This window comes from Seriola dumerili, unplaced genomic scaffold, assembly GCF_002260705.1.
Source record: "Seriola dumerili isolate Sdu_G_001 unplaced genomic scaffold, Sdu_1.0 BDQW01000105.1, whole genome shotgun sequence".
Classification (NCBI taxonomy): Eukaryota; Metazoa; Chordata; class Actinopteri; order Carangiformes; family Carangidae; genus Seriola; species Seriola dumerili.
Window position 1 is genome coordinate 1,824,825 of NW_019174360.1, and position 17,253 is coordinate 1,842,077.

Genomic DNA, 17,253 nt, shown 5'->3' on the forward strand with positions numbered 1-17,253 from the left:
GACACCTTTATACGCCCGTGGGAATCTGTATAATTGCTTCACACCTTGAGCTTGTCGCAATTAACTGAATCACGCCAATTATCGGCCCATAATGAGATATCATTTAAAACGGAGAAGTGCTTTTGGACAAACTGGAGGGCACTGCGCCAGAGAGAGAACCCCCCCCCCCACCCACCCAAAAAAAAATGTTTAGGATTGGATGTTCCTCGTGACATGGTAAAGGATATAATTATTAGAAGGCTGTAATTTGGCTGAGTGACACGGATTGTATGATAAGTATCATTAAAGCATTTGGCTTCCTTTTAACACTTTGCCTTCAGTGTTGCCACGGACACGCTGTCACCAAAATGATATCATGGGCGGTATAAACATATTTTACATATGCATATATTATCCTGCCATGATTTCTATAAATAAATTCCAATTTTTGGATGCATCTTTCAACTTCCTTTTTTTTTGGGAGTAAGCAATGTTTATAAATGAGGCCCCAGGTGTTTGTGATGTAAAGAAAAGCTGAGGTGTTAATGGAAATATCTCAGCTGCTGCGACCGCGATGGCAAATCTGTCTGCAGAAGTTTTCTAACCTTAAAATGAAACCAAACTTATAAATTTTTAAAAAAACAATTCAAAGTGTATTTAAATAAAGCTGCCACTGACGAAACAAGGACACGAACGTGTTAACGAAAGGTGAAGATATTCAGGGATGTTCTGATCTCTCACCTCTCGACAGCCTTTTCCTCTGCGTTTTCTCAGGTTTGTCCGCCTTGTCACAGCTCTCCTCTTTCTCAGCTTGGTCCTGTGCGGCTCGTTCTTCCTTTTCAAAGGGCTGGACAAGGAATCCATCCTGTTCAGGGAGGGGAAAAAACAAAACAAAAGAAACAACTGAAAAACTGGATTCAGAATAAGAGCATTTGAAATTGTGTGTGTGTGTGTTGTTTGTTGCTGAATGGCCCCATTTTAACTATTTTGACTAGTTACCACACACGAGTGCAATAATGTCAGCACTGTACAAGAGCGTCAAATGTTAAATGTGACCTGGGTCTTGCTCTGAATGATGAACAGACGTGAGACATTAATTTAGAAAGGAGGCATTAAATATGAGGCATTTAATTCTCTCTGATCTTGCCTGAGGTTCTAGGTTAATTAGAGAATAGCATGGGCAAAAGAGGCCACTGTAAGACACTTAATAAACTCTCCTGGTTTATCGTGGAAAACCTGTTTCCTTGCTGGTAATAACGCGCCTGCGTCCATGAATTCCAAATCACTATGGCAATTAATCTGCCAGATTAGCTTGTTTTTATTAAAGCACCTGAATAATACATGAATTTGAGCCTGAAATTAAACAACGCAGCACATTTCATTCCTTAAAATTCAACAGAATGGAGGGGTTCGCTGTAATCCCCCTTCAAGTGTTAAAAAAAAATTAATAAAAAAAAAAAAATCAACCATGCTGCAATCTGGTTGGAAGACTGGTGTGGATGTTTAGTGAGATCTATTAAAAATGGCCTTGGTTTACCCCCTGGCTCGTGCTCTTCCTCGCCACACTCACACACACACACACACACATATATATATATATATATATATATATATACGCACACACACACACACGACTCAGAGCGGTATCTGATTTGCTTTTCAGGCGCTTCTACAAAGGCTGAAAAGGAAAAAGCTGAATAGAAGAGAGGGGTTGCCAGTGCACCGTAAGTGGATTAAACACAACTCTGGAAAAGCTAACATCAGAGGGTCTGTGCGAGTGTGTGTGTGTGTGTGTGTGTGAGTGTGTGTGTGAGTGTGTGAGAGAGAGAGAGAGAGAGAGAGGGAAGTGAATGAATGAACGAGTGAAGGGAAAGAGGGTGACCTGGTGGTGGGAGAGCAGCTCATAACCAAAAAAGGTCATGAGTGTGATCGCTGCAACAGCTGCGGAGCCAGATAATGAGACGCCGCGTTCTCCTTCATTTCAAGACGCTGAATATATGTGAAAATGTAAAATGCTAATGAGAAACGTGACTGACTAATTGCCTGAGCGAGACCGGGAGAAAGTGAAAATGAGTCTAGGATTGCGTGTTGCGAAAGTGACAGCAAGTACATATATGTGTGTGTGTGTGTGTGTGTGTGTGTTTGTGAGTGTGTGTGTGTTTTTCAAAGCAAAAGGTATTTTTTTTTTTTTTTTCTCCCCCTGGCAAGAAGCGGTGATGTTTGCTACTTAATGCCACCCTCGGCATCACATGGAAGCCGCCTGGATGATGTGCAGCTGTTGCGAGCTGCCTCATTTGTTTCCTGACATCCATTTACCTTGAGATAAAGGAAAAACAGCGTGAAAATGATGGTCTTCTGAATACGTAATGAACGTGCTGTCAGTCTAAAACAAAAAAAAAAAGAAAAAAAAGAAAAGAAAAGAAAAGTGCGGCGTGTATTCAGAGGGCCCTCCGCTATCGGCCATTGATTGGAAATGACAGCCAGGCGTGCGGCGTGAGGGCAGATGTAGATTTCCAGCATGTGGAGACAGCGGCAGACGGCCTATAGATCCATACAGGCCTTTGTTCATCCTCACAGTGTGACAGTGGAGGCAATAATGTAAAAATGGTGAACAATGGCAAATGTTTAGATTTGATAATCATGAGAAGCAGCGATCCTCCAGCTGAATGTGTGTACTCCACTAATGTGTTTTTTTTGTTCCCTCCCTCCTCTGTCTTTATTGCTTTACTTTGCCCCTCTAGGTTAGTTCGCCGCAGAAGGAGTCTCGACTCCGGGCCCAATAACAGTAGCGGGGGAAATATCAGGAGTATTCAATTAGAGCGCTCCACGGCTCTCTGTAGCTGACGTGTGGAAATTGTAATTTCCTCGACATGATTGATGGCAGTAATACAGGACGTCGTGTGAGTGCAGACGATGCGAGACTGTTGTGGGAATAACACCGCCCTCTGGTTATGGGGCTCGGTGCTGACTGGCTGAAACGCATGGAACAGATACACCTGTGTGTGCATGTGTACGTGTGTGTGTGTGTGTGTGTGTGTGTGTGCATGCCAGGAGCTGTGCAGAGCGGCATGTAATGGAGAAAGTTTGATCATACGGGGGCTGTGCCCGGAGATACGGTGTAAAAAGAAGAGTTGATTTAGCAAAGTAACGTCGGCCTCGCCGCTGGAGCTCGACACTTTCTGTTTTTTTTCTTTTTTGATGATGTGATGTTTTCATCAGACGGTCACGGCCAGGTATTTAATCACAGCTGTCAGATGGAGGCCGCTAATCAAGCATCGTAGGGTCTATCTGCTCAATTATAATGAGCCGCAACGAAGAGCTGATCCCAGGTCAGCACTGTGCGCCTGTAGCTTAACGCGGCGGTGGAGGAGAACCGGCTATGTCACACTGGGCTTGATGGGATGACGGAGGGGTGAATCAGTCTCTCACAAGAAAATTCTACTCCATATGAACAGAGTGTGTTTGAGATTAGAGATGTGCCGGTATCAAGTTGTCATGCCGCGATTATTGCGACCAAATAAATCCCAACATATTCAAACTTTTCAGAACCGAAACAGTAAAATCACCTCGCACCATGATCGCAGTGGGAACCTACCAAACTCAACAGTCAACTGTGATTTCAGCTTTATTGGGACAAATGAACCAATACACTCAAACACCATAACAAAAAGCAGGTTGGTTGTTTAAAAGCTATGAAATTACTCCATCTGTTTCTCCTGCACACGAGTCGAGTGTCTGTTCGAAATTAGCTCCAAATTTGAAATAAACTCACAGAAAATTGTCATAAGAAAATATCAATTCACGCGCGTTTCCATCCACTAGTGTTATGTGAATATAAAGGAGTTGGCTCATTGAGATAAACAGCTGCTGGTGCTAATTCTCCAGTCAGGTGCCTTCTGCAGAGGACGAGGGTGCAACAAGATGACCAGTCAAATCTCAAACTTACAAACACAATGTGCTTTTAAGTTTGTTCCAACTCAGCCAAGCTAATCTATAAACTATTAAATCCTATTTTTGTGCAGGGAAATTTTCTTTGGTTGTTTTCCAGTCAGAGTTCACGACCCGACTCACCCGTCTACAAGACGCTCCGGGGTGCAACAACTTTAAGTCAGTCGGTAAATATTACTTACAGTTAAAAGGTAGACGGACGGCGCACACTCATACGAACAGACACCACAGCCAGAGTTGAAGATATGAGGAAGGTGTGCCATCTTTTCCTCTTTGTCAGTCACGTAAAATGCATAATGTCTCTCAGTGAATTTTACGACTTGGTAGCTGTAACCTTGCAGTGTTTAAGTAGGTGAGAACTTGCTAATGTTAGCATAGCGAGTCATGGTCAGAGGCTGATTCTCTGGCTCTGTTTGACTGATATAAAGCCACTATGCTGCGTTCATGGTGTCCTCTGAACGCGTCAGTAATCACGGTGTTGACAGAAATAGAAACAGCACATAGTAAAAACAGTATACCGGCACGTCTCTAACATGAATACACTCTGGTTATTGAGGAAGACTTTTACCTGAGGTGCTGCTGAAGGCTCAGGAATAGGGCAAGGAAAGGACTCTTCACACACTGCCAGGCTCCGCACGAGCTTTAGCCTGGTGTTGGACTAAGGGGGGGAGGAGGAGGAGGGGGGTGCAGGTAGGTGGGCACAGTTAAAACCATGCACACACGAAAAACGGCATCAATATCATCACGCATCACAGTGACAAGCCAAAAAAAAAGTAAAACAGAAACAGCCAGCGAGCACAATTAATTCTTGCAAGCAAATCAAAAACAGTTTCGGTGTTTCACATTTTAGCTGACAAAATCTTTTCCAGAGTGACTGTGGACCTGTGGCTGCAGATCCTCTCAAGATAACTTCATCAGAACAATCGTAAGTGAAAAACAGAGTAAGCATTTTCACATAAACGCAGTCCCTCTCATGGTTTTCCTCAGGGAGCATCAACAGCAATGCAGCAAGCACACAGGAAATGACCACTTCTAACCGTTTTTGTATTCTCAAGACACAGCTGACGTCACGGCCTCCACTGTCATTCATGTAATGGCATCTCAACACATTGCACTGAGGTCATTCTTAGGCGTCTGCAGCAAGGCGATAACGATACGATAAAACACAGGTACAACTTCCAATTCAATCCAAGCAGACAACGCAATCCAAGTGCACATGAGACATGAGGTCGGAGCATCCTTGCACAACATGCATGTCGAACGTACCGTACCTTAGAGTACTTCACAGGCTGTCCATAGGTAGGGGAGGGGTGCAGGGGAGAAGTGCACAGGAAAAAAAAAAAAAAAAAAATCAAACAAACCACAGAAGTTTGGAGGGGGAAAGAGGACTGTTACTTTAAAAAAAAAAAGTGGAGAAGTTTGAATTAAATATGACTGGCCTACATTTTGTGCATGCGTGCGCTACCAGCTCTGCAAAAGAGCACAGCGATTCAAGACGACAAAAAAAAAACAACAACAAAAACAAAAAAAAACTAAACGAAACAAAACATATATCCTCCTGTAATGCCTGTGATTTAATGTTTGCTCCTCAGCTGAAAAATTCAAGTAGCACAGGACAAAATTCAGAGGCGAAAATAAAGTGAAAATCCCCTCTGCAGCATGAAATCTCAAGTTGAACATTCACAATTTCCTGGGAGCATGAATTAATTTCTGCAGAGCATATGGTACCAAAGCGGTTGCACTGTAGGGCCCCTTTCTAACACACACACACACACACACACACACACACACACACACTGCAGAAAACAAAAGCCAGACATTTGGCTGGAAGTGATTCAGGTCAGTTTTATGCGTTCGCTCTCAGCTCCATTTAGCTGTCATGTGAATCAGACCCAGGCGCTGGAGGTGAGATGCAGAAAGCAGAGAGAAACCAGCCACCCAGCAGTGTGTGAGACAGCTCGGTGCCTCTGCGCTTTACGCACTACTGGCTCTGTGTGTGTGTGTGTGTGTGTGTGTGTGTGTGTGTGTGTGTGTTCGTGTACGTATAAACAGAAGGTCTCTCAGTAGCATGCACAGAGGAGTGGAGGATGGGAGGGGGGGGGGACCTGGCAGGAGCCATTTCAGTCTAAATTGTAACAGAGCCCAGTCCTCTGCTTCCTAATCCCAACATGCATCTACACGTGTGGTGGTGCGCACACACACACACACACACACACACACACACACACACACACACACACACACACACACACACACACACACTGTCCTTCCCACCTGTCCTCTAAAAATCAAAAGGACAACCCCTCCCCCTCCCTCATTGAGCTCCAGGGCCAAATAACACATAGGAAAAAAAAACCCTGAAATGGACCACGGTTCGCCCATCTCCAACGCCTATGATCTGCCGCGCCCCTTTCTGTATCAGGTAATATGGATGTGGAGGAGGGGAGGGAGGGAGGGAGGGAGGAGAGGGAGGAGAGGGCTGGGACTGTGAGCGCACCGCTACACCAGCTAATTGAGTGGCGTGGGGGCCGGTGGGGAATGAACAATGCCGGCAGGAGATAAAGGAATGGGAGAGGGGGAGAGGGAAAGGGCTGAAGTCAGCAGAAGTAGGACGGCCACCAGCCACCTGTCCTGCCGCAGAGGACGGAGCCGGAGAGCTGGAGGCAGATGGTGGCAAAGTCACCCAGTCTTTCCCCCCCCCCCCCTTCCTCTGTCGGAATGCTTTTCTGCCCCCCCACCGCCCACCCCCCTCCACCCCTCCACCCCGCCCTGGTTCCAACTACAGCTGCCTCCTCTGCCGTTTCTTATCCCCACTCCCTTCCTCATCCATTTCTCCCACAATGAGCAGTTCAGGCGTTTAACCATTGCTCTGACACGGAGCGACAGAATTAGCTTCACCTCCTCTACTGCTGAAAATTACGAGCGGAAAGGTCGAGGGGGTGGGTGGGTGGGTGGGGGCTTCAGTGCCGTCAGCATTTCTTGATATGAGAGGTCACAAAAGACATTACAGGAGGAAGGGATAATATATAAAGGTGGCACCTGGGGGTAAAGAGAGTTTTACTGTAGGTTCACCAGAGCAACTACAAATTTTAGTCTCTACATTTATTTATTTTACTGTGTGAATATTATGAAAGGTTTAATTTACACGTAAAGACGTAGAATTACAGTATCACTTCCACTGCGCCGTTGTAACTTTTGCTAAACAGCGGCCAATGTGGCCACAAGTGGTAACTGCAGGGTGACGGCACACTGAGCGTCACTTCAAGATTCCTGAGTCTCGAGCTTAAGAGAGAAGAGTTTGACATGTTTGTTTGACTTTGCATGTTTGCTTTCTTGCTGAGAGTTAGATGAGAAGATGCTAAATGCTAAATAAGAAGCTACAACTAGCAGTCGATTAGTTTAGCTTAGCATAAAGGCTGGAAGCAGGACTCCAGGACAACTGCTAATTGCTTTAGCTTTACATTTCAAGGCACAGATACGAGAATGGTATCAATCTTCTCATTTAACTCTCAGCAAGAAAGCAAATATTATCCTTAAATGTCTAAACATATTCCTTTAGTAGGTGACCTGACTGAACTAAAAAAAAAATTGGCGCCCTGGTAGAGAACGGTCATAAAAAGTCAGTGATGTCACTTACGCAGCAGTATCTCTGTGGCGTGTTAGCATTAGCTGCTATAGAGTTGCTATAGAGCAGAAGCCCTGGATGTACTGAACTGAGCGATGGTGCGTTTTATTGCTTGTGAGGTCAACTTTCCGTTTTCCAAGAGGAAGACCAGTTACATCGTCTCACTTCAAGTTCCTCTTTGCTCAGCGCAGTGTTGCGGTCTGTTGCTAGTAAGTTATATTGACCAGATTTAGTTTGTAGTTAGAGGTTTATGTTTATTTTTCTTCTTCCCTCTGCTCTCCCTCCCGTCTTCTTCAACACCATGTCTGTCATGTCCCTTTACCTTCCTCCCCTCCTTGATCCCTCCTTCTTACAACCTCTCAACTACTCCCCTCCCTGCCTCCCTCTTCCTCCTGGGTGCCCTCCTCTCTCGGCTGCGGCTCCCCCATGCTGGTGTCATTCTGTTCCTCAGGGTAACAAAGACACAGGAAGTTGGTAGATAAGCCAGGATTTGAGCTCCAGATTATCTGCTTGCCTGACTCCCTCGCTCTGCCTGCCTCCAACCACAAGGCCAGATTGGCCTGAATCCTATTTTTAGGCTGCAGCCAAAGAGACAATCCTTTCCCTTTCCTGGATTTTGTTGCCTTGACCACACTTGAAAAGATTTCACGTCGCGTCGCCAGTTTTTGCTTTTTAGTGTCCGTTCCCTCTGCGGGCACAAACCAGTCAGCACCAGTTTTACTTTAAAAGCCAAATTAACAAGTGCAAATTTTCTGCGGTCCCAAAGCACATTTGTTGCAATGACATAGAGACCTAATTAATTAGCAGTTTATTTGAAAGTGATCTCAGCTGTCCCAAATCCCCAGCAGATCGCTGCTTAAATGTCTCCCATGGAGGATACATGAGATTCACTGGTTCGCACGCCCAAATTATTTTCTACAACTTTCTCAACAGCCGGGCAGACGGAGTGACTGACCCTGTGGTAAAGTCGAGTCAAGCTCCACATTATTATTTCAGTCTGAGCAGATTATACTTTTCAGGGATAATTTCTGCTTGCTGAAGCAGCCGGGAAAATCGTCTCGAACGCTGCAGGTGACAGGAGATCCCTCGGGCGTTTTGTGTTTGACGCTGACTGTTAGTGAATTTTCATGGGAGAAAAGTGAGAAATATCTGGTAAAGTGTCAAGTGTCCTCAGCTCAGTCCGGGTTCGATCCGGCTGCTGACACCTCTAAACCTCCGCCATTAGTAGGGTCGAGGAAACTGACACTTTCTTTCACGGAAGAGCTCAATCATCCAGTCAATACAATACCAACCAGTGGATGTACGGGAACGGGACTTCGCTGGAGAGTTTTTAAGGGTGAACATAATCGCATTCAGTGGCAGGAGACGTCGCTCGTTCTTTACCTGTGCGTCCCTCTTACTGTTGCTGCCGCCGTGTTCGTCTCTGCTGCTCTGGCTCTGCTCCGAAACCTCAGACTTGTTGGCACTGTCTTTTGGAGATGACGCCGGGTCGGTGGCCTCGGAAACCTTCATTGTTTCAGTGTCAGCGGTATCAGACATTCTCATTGCAAAGTCTTACTGGGAGATGCTGGCGAATAGAGAGAACCTGAAAACAAAAAAACAAGCAGGAATAACGTCTGTAAGGATCATTTCCTTTTGGCGGCTTACAAGAAAGAATCACAAAATGTTTACGACAATCTGTTTACATGGGTTGCATGGTGAGATGAGAGGATACACATTTGTAGTTCTCCATTTTTATAATGTCTTTTTTATTCAAGTTTAAAAGCCTCGAGTAACAGGAACATACAAACAAAAGACGTACTGTATCTGAGCAGCTCTTTCAAAATTACAAATCGGAGTGACCACAAGCACATTAGATGTAGTGAGAGAAGTTTCAATTGTGTGATATTAGCTGAAAATATTACAGTACAGATATGTCAAAGATATTTTATAGACACAGTTGCATATGTTCGTACAGATTTTTCAACTGCAATCCTCCTTTGGACATATATTGGTCACGATTCTTTAAAACACATATTTAACAGATCCTTATTAAAGGTGTTAGATATAAATAGTGTTATTGGATTCTTTAAACTCAAACATGGATGTCAGTATTGGACTGGTGTGGCCTTAAATAAAAGTTATTTTTGGTTTGTTGTGTTTTTAACTTATATCGTCTGTTGCACAAACTCTATGAATATATTAGTCTTTTTCTACATCTAAATTTGTGTTTGCTCTTCCTTCTCTTTCCACAGCGAGTGAAAACGGGTCGTGAATGTGTAAATACCATAATGATGCATATTTTCACAGATCAGATCAGATTTAATATTTCAGAAATAACACGACTCGACAAGCAAATCATTTTGCAAATCCAGAATTATCAACATATTGAACGGCGTGACGTAAAGATCAAAGCGAGAGCAGCTCTCTGCTGGTACACAGTAAAGAATAAAAGCACTTGAGAATTTGGGGTGTGGAGGGATCATCATCTTCATGCTTCTTCTCCTTTAGACTGTGACAAGGATGAAAAAGTTCAATTACTTTATTTTATTTATCTAATAATAATGCTAACAACAACCTTGGTTCATTTATTTTTAAAAAAAATGCAAACAGCAATAATGCAGTAATTGATAAATATATATGTTGTATTACGGTGACATTAAGGTCCATAAAATTTCAAAGAAATAAACTGATGTAACAGCTGTTTATCTAGAAAGTAAGAAATGAAACTTACTTGTTCAAATTGGATCATTACACCAGGCCCACAGGAAAACACCTGCTCTTCTTCTGTGGTGCAGTCGACGAGTGTTTGATAATGACTGTTTTCTTTGTCTCACTTTTTCTCGTGGGTATTATTTTGAAAGACAAAGCTACAATACTGCGGTCGTGACAAAAAAAGAAACAGAAAAAAGAAAAGCGGAGCAGCTGAACAAACGTCTTAATGGCGGCGAGTAGCGTTATAGCAGGGAACAAACACACGTAACTAATGACGCTGGTGTAAATGTAATTCAGCCATTAGTAATGTCGTTACTTACACCTGTGCTTGACGACTCAAAACGAGCGTCGTGAGAAAAGTCTCTGAAGTAGCAGAAAGAGGAGAGAGGGTCATCAGTCACTACTGTCTGTCTGCGCTGTCTCACAGCTCTGCAGCTGTTCAGCACCAGACAATGGACTCGACTGGACAAGACACAGCAGGACAGTTTGGTCCTCTGAGATCCCACAGATGGGCCCCCCCAAAACAACAATATGAAATCCAACTCATCTATTTATTTTGTATAAACTTAATTTGGTATTAAATTGATTTGCGATATTGAAAAAGGTAAATTAATAAACTGTTTCCTTCTGATTAATGTCCCCAAAAGGGAAAGTTTCTAATTAAAAAAAAAAAAAAACAAAGGCTCACTTTCAAAATAAAAGAACTGATCCTGAAACGTGAGCTGCTTCGCACCTATGGTCCGTCGTTGGAAGTATCTGTGTAATGCCATGACCTCCCTATGTTGAAGTCATGGTGCGAGTTCATCCTGCTGATATGCCCTAATTATGCAGTCAATTAAAATGCAGGGAAACACACACACACACACACACACACAGGCGCACACACACACATAAGAAGGGAGGGCAGACATCTGGTACATGAGAGCTATGATTAATAGGTTAATTAGAAATGGGCTCATCAAATTCACTTTGCACATCAAAACTGGATCCACACATGACAGCACTTTACTCTCTGTGCTCGAGTGTGTACGTGACCGGCCGTGTGTGTGTGTGTGCGTGTGTGTGTGTGTGTGTTTCAGCCCTCACCAATCAGCGGAGGGCCTCAACCTACTTGCCCGGCAGTGATCAGAGCCATTTTCCTATCTGATCGCCGAGCGGCAAAGCGGCCGGCTGAGACTTGATTGTTAATCTCCGTCCCAAAAGAGCTGAGACAGCGAGTGGGAGCCCACTCTCTTTAAAAAAAAAAAAAGAAGGTGGCATCCAATTCCTCTGTCAGGGTAATTGACTTCTAGCGAGGCCCGCTGCTCTCCTGAGCTCCTCTGCCAGGCAAATGTATCGCTAACCCAATGCTGTGCAAGGCTAAGAGGTTAGCTAAAATTTAGCTGGGCACCGGAGAGTCAGATGTTGAATTTCAACGACCTGTCAGAGGTTTGACAAAAGCAACGCCGGCTGCTGCTTTACATTATTTTTACATTCTGAAGGAAAACAGCTTAATACTCCAGAGTGCTGCGTTCGCCTTTGAATATTTAGTGTCTGTTGCTGACATTTTGATGAGTGAACTCTCTGGAGTCGCCCGCTTGAAGATTTGCAATATTGGACAGATATTTTCAAGAGCCACGCTCGTGATGGATAGCTATTTTGTCCCTCACCGAATCATTCATTCTTCCAAACACATTTTATCATGGGACTGGAGTGTTGGACTAAATTTGGCTTCAGACTTTGATGCATTCGAATTTCACCGTCTCGTCTCTCATGGCCGAGGTAATTGCACCGTGTGCCTGTTTAGAATCCCTGATGTTTTGACTGCATAAGTAATATGGATCATCATTTGATCCTTGCTATTACATTAAGGAAACCTCTGGGAATTTAGGGAGCGGCAAATTGGTCTCTTATGAGTGAGACTGAAAACGGACATCACCGGATTTTTCTAATACATATCTCTCTGTATATATATTATATTTATGGCTCCCCTAATATTGTAATGTCATATTATGGATAATAGATTAAGTATAATGAGAGCTATTTGCTTTCATCAGGAGATGCTGCTCCACTGTAGCAGGAGGGAAACTTTGTGAAAGAGGTCACGTGTGTTGCAGAGTAACTGTTGTGCTTGATCTGAATGAATCCTGCTCCACACGTATATAAACACTTCTTCACTTATTTTGTGTTAAAACTGCACCGAGTCCTCACACTGGGGTTCAAGGTGATGTAAAAGTTCAAATACAGAGTTTAACTGTGCTTTGTTTTGAGTTAAAATTGAAACCTTTGCTGCCCGAGATTCAAATCCTATTAGAAAGAAGAGGTGTGAAAATGAAGATATCTATTTACTGCATTTTTATTTAAGAAGACAACAATTGGCAGAGAGTGTCTTTTTCACTGCTGTAGCACTGTGTTAAATTGGTGTGAGTAGTCTGGTTTCCTTGAAGTGAAAACTACCATCTAAGACACTGATGGAATATCTGAGCCCTGGAATAAAAGACTATAACACATCCTGCTGCTGTAGAGACTCATTTATAACCCGAGTTGATGATCTTTCTATATAATCATTTATCATCTCTTGACAACACCGTCACATTTAGATTGCGTCTTACAGTTCTCACATCTAAATGAATCCGAAGTGAAATGTCACAATGTGAGATATTCTTACCGTGTAATTATAAAGATTGTTTCACAGCACACCATTAGAGATAATGTTGGGATAATTATTGAGATAGAAATGAGAGGCATAAACAAAATTACTATCTAATTACGTTTCCATCCACCTGTTTTCATCCTCAACAAAGTTTTGGTGGATAAAATTAAGCATCTGACTTAAAGGTCTCATATTGTAGATGTGCATGTGTTGTTTGATTATAAAAACAGGTCTAGGTTCTATATTAATACTGTGAAAGTATACGAGCCGTCAGGACTTCTGGAACTTCGTGATGTACCTGAAATCTGCTTTATGTTCATTCAATCACTCAGAAAACAGTCAGCCAATCAGAAGAGAGGCGCAGAGCCTCCTCTCTCCTGATTGGCTGACTGACCTGTTGTCACTAGAGCTCCAGAAAGAAGCCTGAGAGAGGAGATGTGAAACTACACTGAGATGGTTTTTGGTTCTTTAAACTACAAATATATCTTCTCATGGATCAATACTTAAACACATAAAACACAGAAGTTTAAAATACGGGACCTTTAAAGTTTAGTTTCCACTGAAGAGAAAAATAAATGCTTTAGACTTAAACATCAGATCTGTGTGGAGCGACAAGGAGACTGTAACCTTCCTCAAATTAACACAAATTAATAAGTGTCAAACTTCCATCATGTTTCCACCATTCGAGATTTGATGGGCGCGCCGTTAATTATTTTCATCTCATTATGTTCTCTTCTTCTGCAGTGGTTTAATGACACTGATTGGAGAAACAGCGCCACCAACTGTTTCAATACTGCCACCTCCTAATATTCACATAACAGCAGTGGGTGGAATTACAATTTTCTTTTGCATATTTTCTTTAAATTCAGTTAAAATTTGTGCAACGCTTGGATGGAAAACTGAGAGTTTATCACAATCCCTGACTGACTATTGTTGTCAAAGAGAAATAAACAGAACACGTACTTGATACGTAGCCAGTGGTGGTTGTGGCGAAGGAGGATGAGGCTGGTGAAGTCGATGAGGCTGAGCCTACCGATGCCATCCGAGATTTCTCTGCCCATGTCTGCTTCAGCTGCTCTGAACAGCAACCGGGGCCTCCGGCACCCTCATGACCCCTGCTGACCTGCCAATGAAAGAGGTGCAGGGTTAGCACTGTGGTGTTGGGGGAGGGGGGGGAGGTCAGAGGTTCGGAGCGCCACTGACACCGAGGTCGCATGGACTGACAGCAGTCAGGATGTCAGCAACTCTGGAAATATTTGTGAGTCAAAAGTAAAAAGTAAAACTGTGGTGAGTGTGTATTTCTGGGCCTGTGCGTGCCTATGCGCCATAAATAATGGATGAGCACAGAGATGGAAGAGCGGTGGAGGCAACAGGAGAAAGCACCCCTGCCAACCTCGTAAAAACCAAGCATTAGGAATTCAGAGAGCAGTGGGGGGAAGATAGCATTTCTCAGCTGAAAATCCTCTGCCATTTGGTGGCACATAAATTTCAAATCGTCGAGCGTACAATCTCTATTTTCCAGCAAATTCCTTTCGAGCTGAACTACAGGGTGACACTGGTTGGGCAGGGCAGACATCTGAAAACACCAACAACTACAGAGCAGCAAAAATATTGACACAATATTGGAGAGAAAGACTTTTGAAAGACGAATAGTGATACAGTAAATATGATTTCCAGCTTCATTACTAAATGAGCGTTTCTCCGTGAACTTCACTTGACATTTCTATTGAACTTTAATTAGCTACCAGCCTCGTCTATACTGTGAAAATGTGCTCGTAGGTGGTTGCCAAATGAGGCTGCTAAACATCAGATTAGAGCAGCAGCAAATGGTTATTTTCATTATTGATTAATCTCCTGACTGTTTACTCCATTCATTGATTGATTGTTTGATCTATAAGTGCAAACTGAACATTAAAATTTGCTAAAGCCCAAACTGATGGCCTCAAATGTCTCCTTTTGTGCAAGCGCAAAGCACAAAATCCTCATGATTCAGAAGCTCGAACAATGAATGTTTAGCATTTTGACAAGATAAAATAACTTAAAAGTCGGTTAACACGTTATCAACTGCTTGTCTGAGCTGTGCAACACATCACTTAATACATTCTCCTACAGCTAAATCCATAACTGACCCATGTCCAGTCTTCTCATTGTCTCCCTGCTTCTCTCTCGGCCTCCCCCTCCTCCTCTAATCTCCGTCTCAGTGAGCGGGCGAGGTGCCACGCTGACTCTGGCACCCAACGGTGCCAAGGCCTGGCTGCTGCTCCCAACATGGTCTTGGTACGACCCCCGGGTGCCAGACAAAAAAGGTCAAGTGGAATCCCTGCTCACTTTATAATCTCCCTTCTCACGACGCCTCACCCTGCAGCCAGAGCCGCAGACTGAGATGATGATGGGTGGGAGAGACGTGCCATGGATCAGTCGCCATTTGGTGCATTGCTTTTGTTCAGCTGCCTCACAGATCCACGGGTGTCAATGCTCGAGGAGAGAAATAAACAGGACTGCTTCACGTTGATGTTAATACAATCTACTACTACTTCGTATATAATGCGAGTAGAAGGGAAATTCAATCTTTCAGGCTTGAAACTTGAATATTAGCTTTTCTGACGTCCCCCTTGAGCCTGTACCATTTCTGCTTGGCATTGGCAACCGGCTGAGTGACGCCCAATGCAGGAGCCATTCATCAATATTACATCTGGAGTGCAAAACCTAGTTTATGCAGTTTGTAGTCAGGTAATCTATTACTGTATGTTGGTCATCTTAGGACAGAATCAGCTATATCTTTTTCCTCTTGTTCCAAGATGCCCTTATCTCTTACCCCTCTGCTCCTCTTTTTACCTCTTATCTCTGTCTAAATGCAGCCAGCACTTTTTACACGGTTCCTCATGTGTGACAGGAGAATCACCTCTGTGCTGTGGCTCCACATTTTGCCCTCCTTGCTCCTAGTTGAAGGCAGAAGTGGTGCCAATTCAAGCCGCTGCAATAGGAGCGCCAGCTAAACGTCTGAAATGGGAAAATGTGGAGCCTGCGCTGTAATTTTGTGTTGGTCCTGCAGCTATCGCTCACACACACATACATGCATGTATGCGCACACACACAGAGTGTAAAAGTTGCTCTGACAGCGGTGCGGCTGAGTCTGGCCGTGGGCGCTCCAGGTTTTATGACCAGAGCTGCTGAGCGGACAGTGCAGCCGCGGCTTAGCTGGCTGGCTTCAGGACTTCACACTGAGCCTGTGTGTGTGTGTGTGTGTGTGTGTGTGTGTGTGTGTGTGTGTGTGTGTGTGTGTGTGTGTGTATGTTGTGTGTGTACTATGCTGGAGACAGTCCTATGAATGCTAATGCCGCAAACAATGCACACCCAAAAAAAAATGTTTTGACAGACGTGGACAGAGGGAGACATCACCCTCTGACTGATGCTCAGCAGCTTCTAACACACACACACACACACACACACACTTGTGGAGACGCTACGTCTGTCTGTGCGTCCTCCGGTATTGTGCTGTAGCTGACAGGGAGTGGTTCATTGGTATTACAGTCGCCGCAGAGCGCAGCAACCTTAAAGAGGCTCCCTCAGGCATCGTTCAGTGTCACACCGCCCCTTCATGCCACCTTTATCGCCACGCTTGATGGCATATCTGCAGCCACACACACACACACACACACACACACACACACACACACACGCATTAAACCTTCCCATTTGCATACAATCAAAATAAATGACATGCAAATAATTAATTGTAGCAAAATGTTAAAACAAAGATGCCAATAAAATCTGACTATTGCAAAAATCATTTGGACTATTTATCGTAGCTCTACAGCCACAAAGACGAAGTCTCCTCTGCACATATATTCTTGATGGAAATGGATTCTCAAAAAAAAAAAAAACAAAACAAAACAAAAAAAAATTAAAAAACCCCACAGCGGGGTCACGAGGGCGGCTGTCGACTGAGCCGAGTTAATCATACACCGGGCTCTTAACGGACCACTCTCACGGACAATTATGTTTGATGGCAAGCTAATGAGAAATTTCTCAATCACTGTGAAGTGCATAAGAGCCTGCTGGTGATGGCGCACACACACACACACACAGACACACGGACGCACACACACACACAGGAACAGGCAGGCAAGCACCCTCCAGTACACTTATTTTCTTTCCCCTTTCCACAAGCACAAACACACACACACGCACGCACGCACACACACCTGCCTCTCTCTCTTGTAGGCTGACCTTTCCCTCCCACACCTCTGCTCTGTTCTGTTCTGCTCAGCTCTGCGTGGATCAGGGCTCTTGTCTCGACTATAACCAGCTCAACTGGAGGTGAAGGACCCTCAATCCCTCCCTCTATCTGCTGCTTCATCCCCGGATCTATTCC

At 44.0% G+C, this 17,253-nt stretch overlaps 1 protein-coding gene across 1 annotated transcript in view; it reads right to left on the minus strand.

Moving 5' to 3' along the window:
- Positions 1 to 17,253, minus strand: part of LOC111222697 (R3H domain-containing protein 1-like) — a 44,003-nt gene that overhangs the window by 21,534 nt on the left and 5,216 nt on the right. The window contains exons 2-6 of the mRNA XM_022746505.1: positions 13,842 to 14,001; positions 8,936 to 9,137; positions 5,199 to 5,216; positions 4,496 to 4,585; positions 721 to 844 (exon numbers count right to left, since the gene is read on the minus strand). Of these exons, the coding sequence (XP_022602226.1) occupies positions 721 to 844; positions 4,496 to 4,585; positions 5,199 to 5,216; positions 8,936 to 9,097 (394 nt within the window). The 5' untranslated portion in view covers positions 9,098 to 9,137; positions 13,842 to 14,001. The remainder of the gene's footprint in view (positions 1 to 720; positions 845 to 4,495; positions 4,586 to 5,198; positions 5,217 to 8,935; positions 9,138 to 13,841; positions 14,002 to 17,253) is intronic.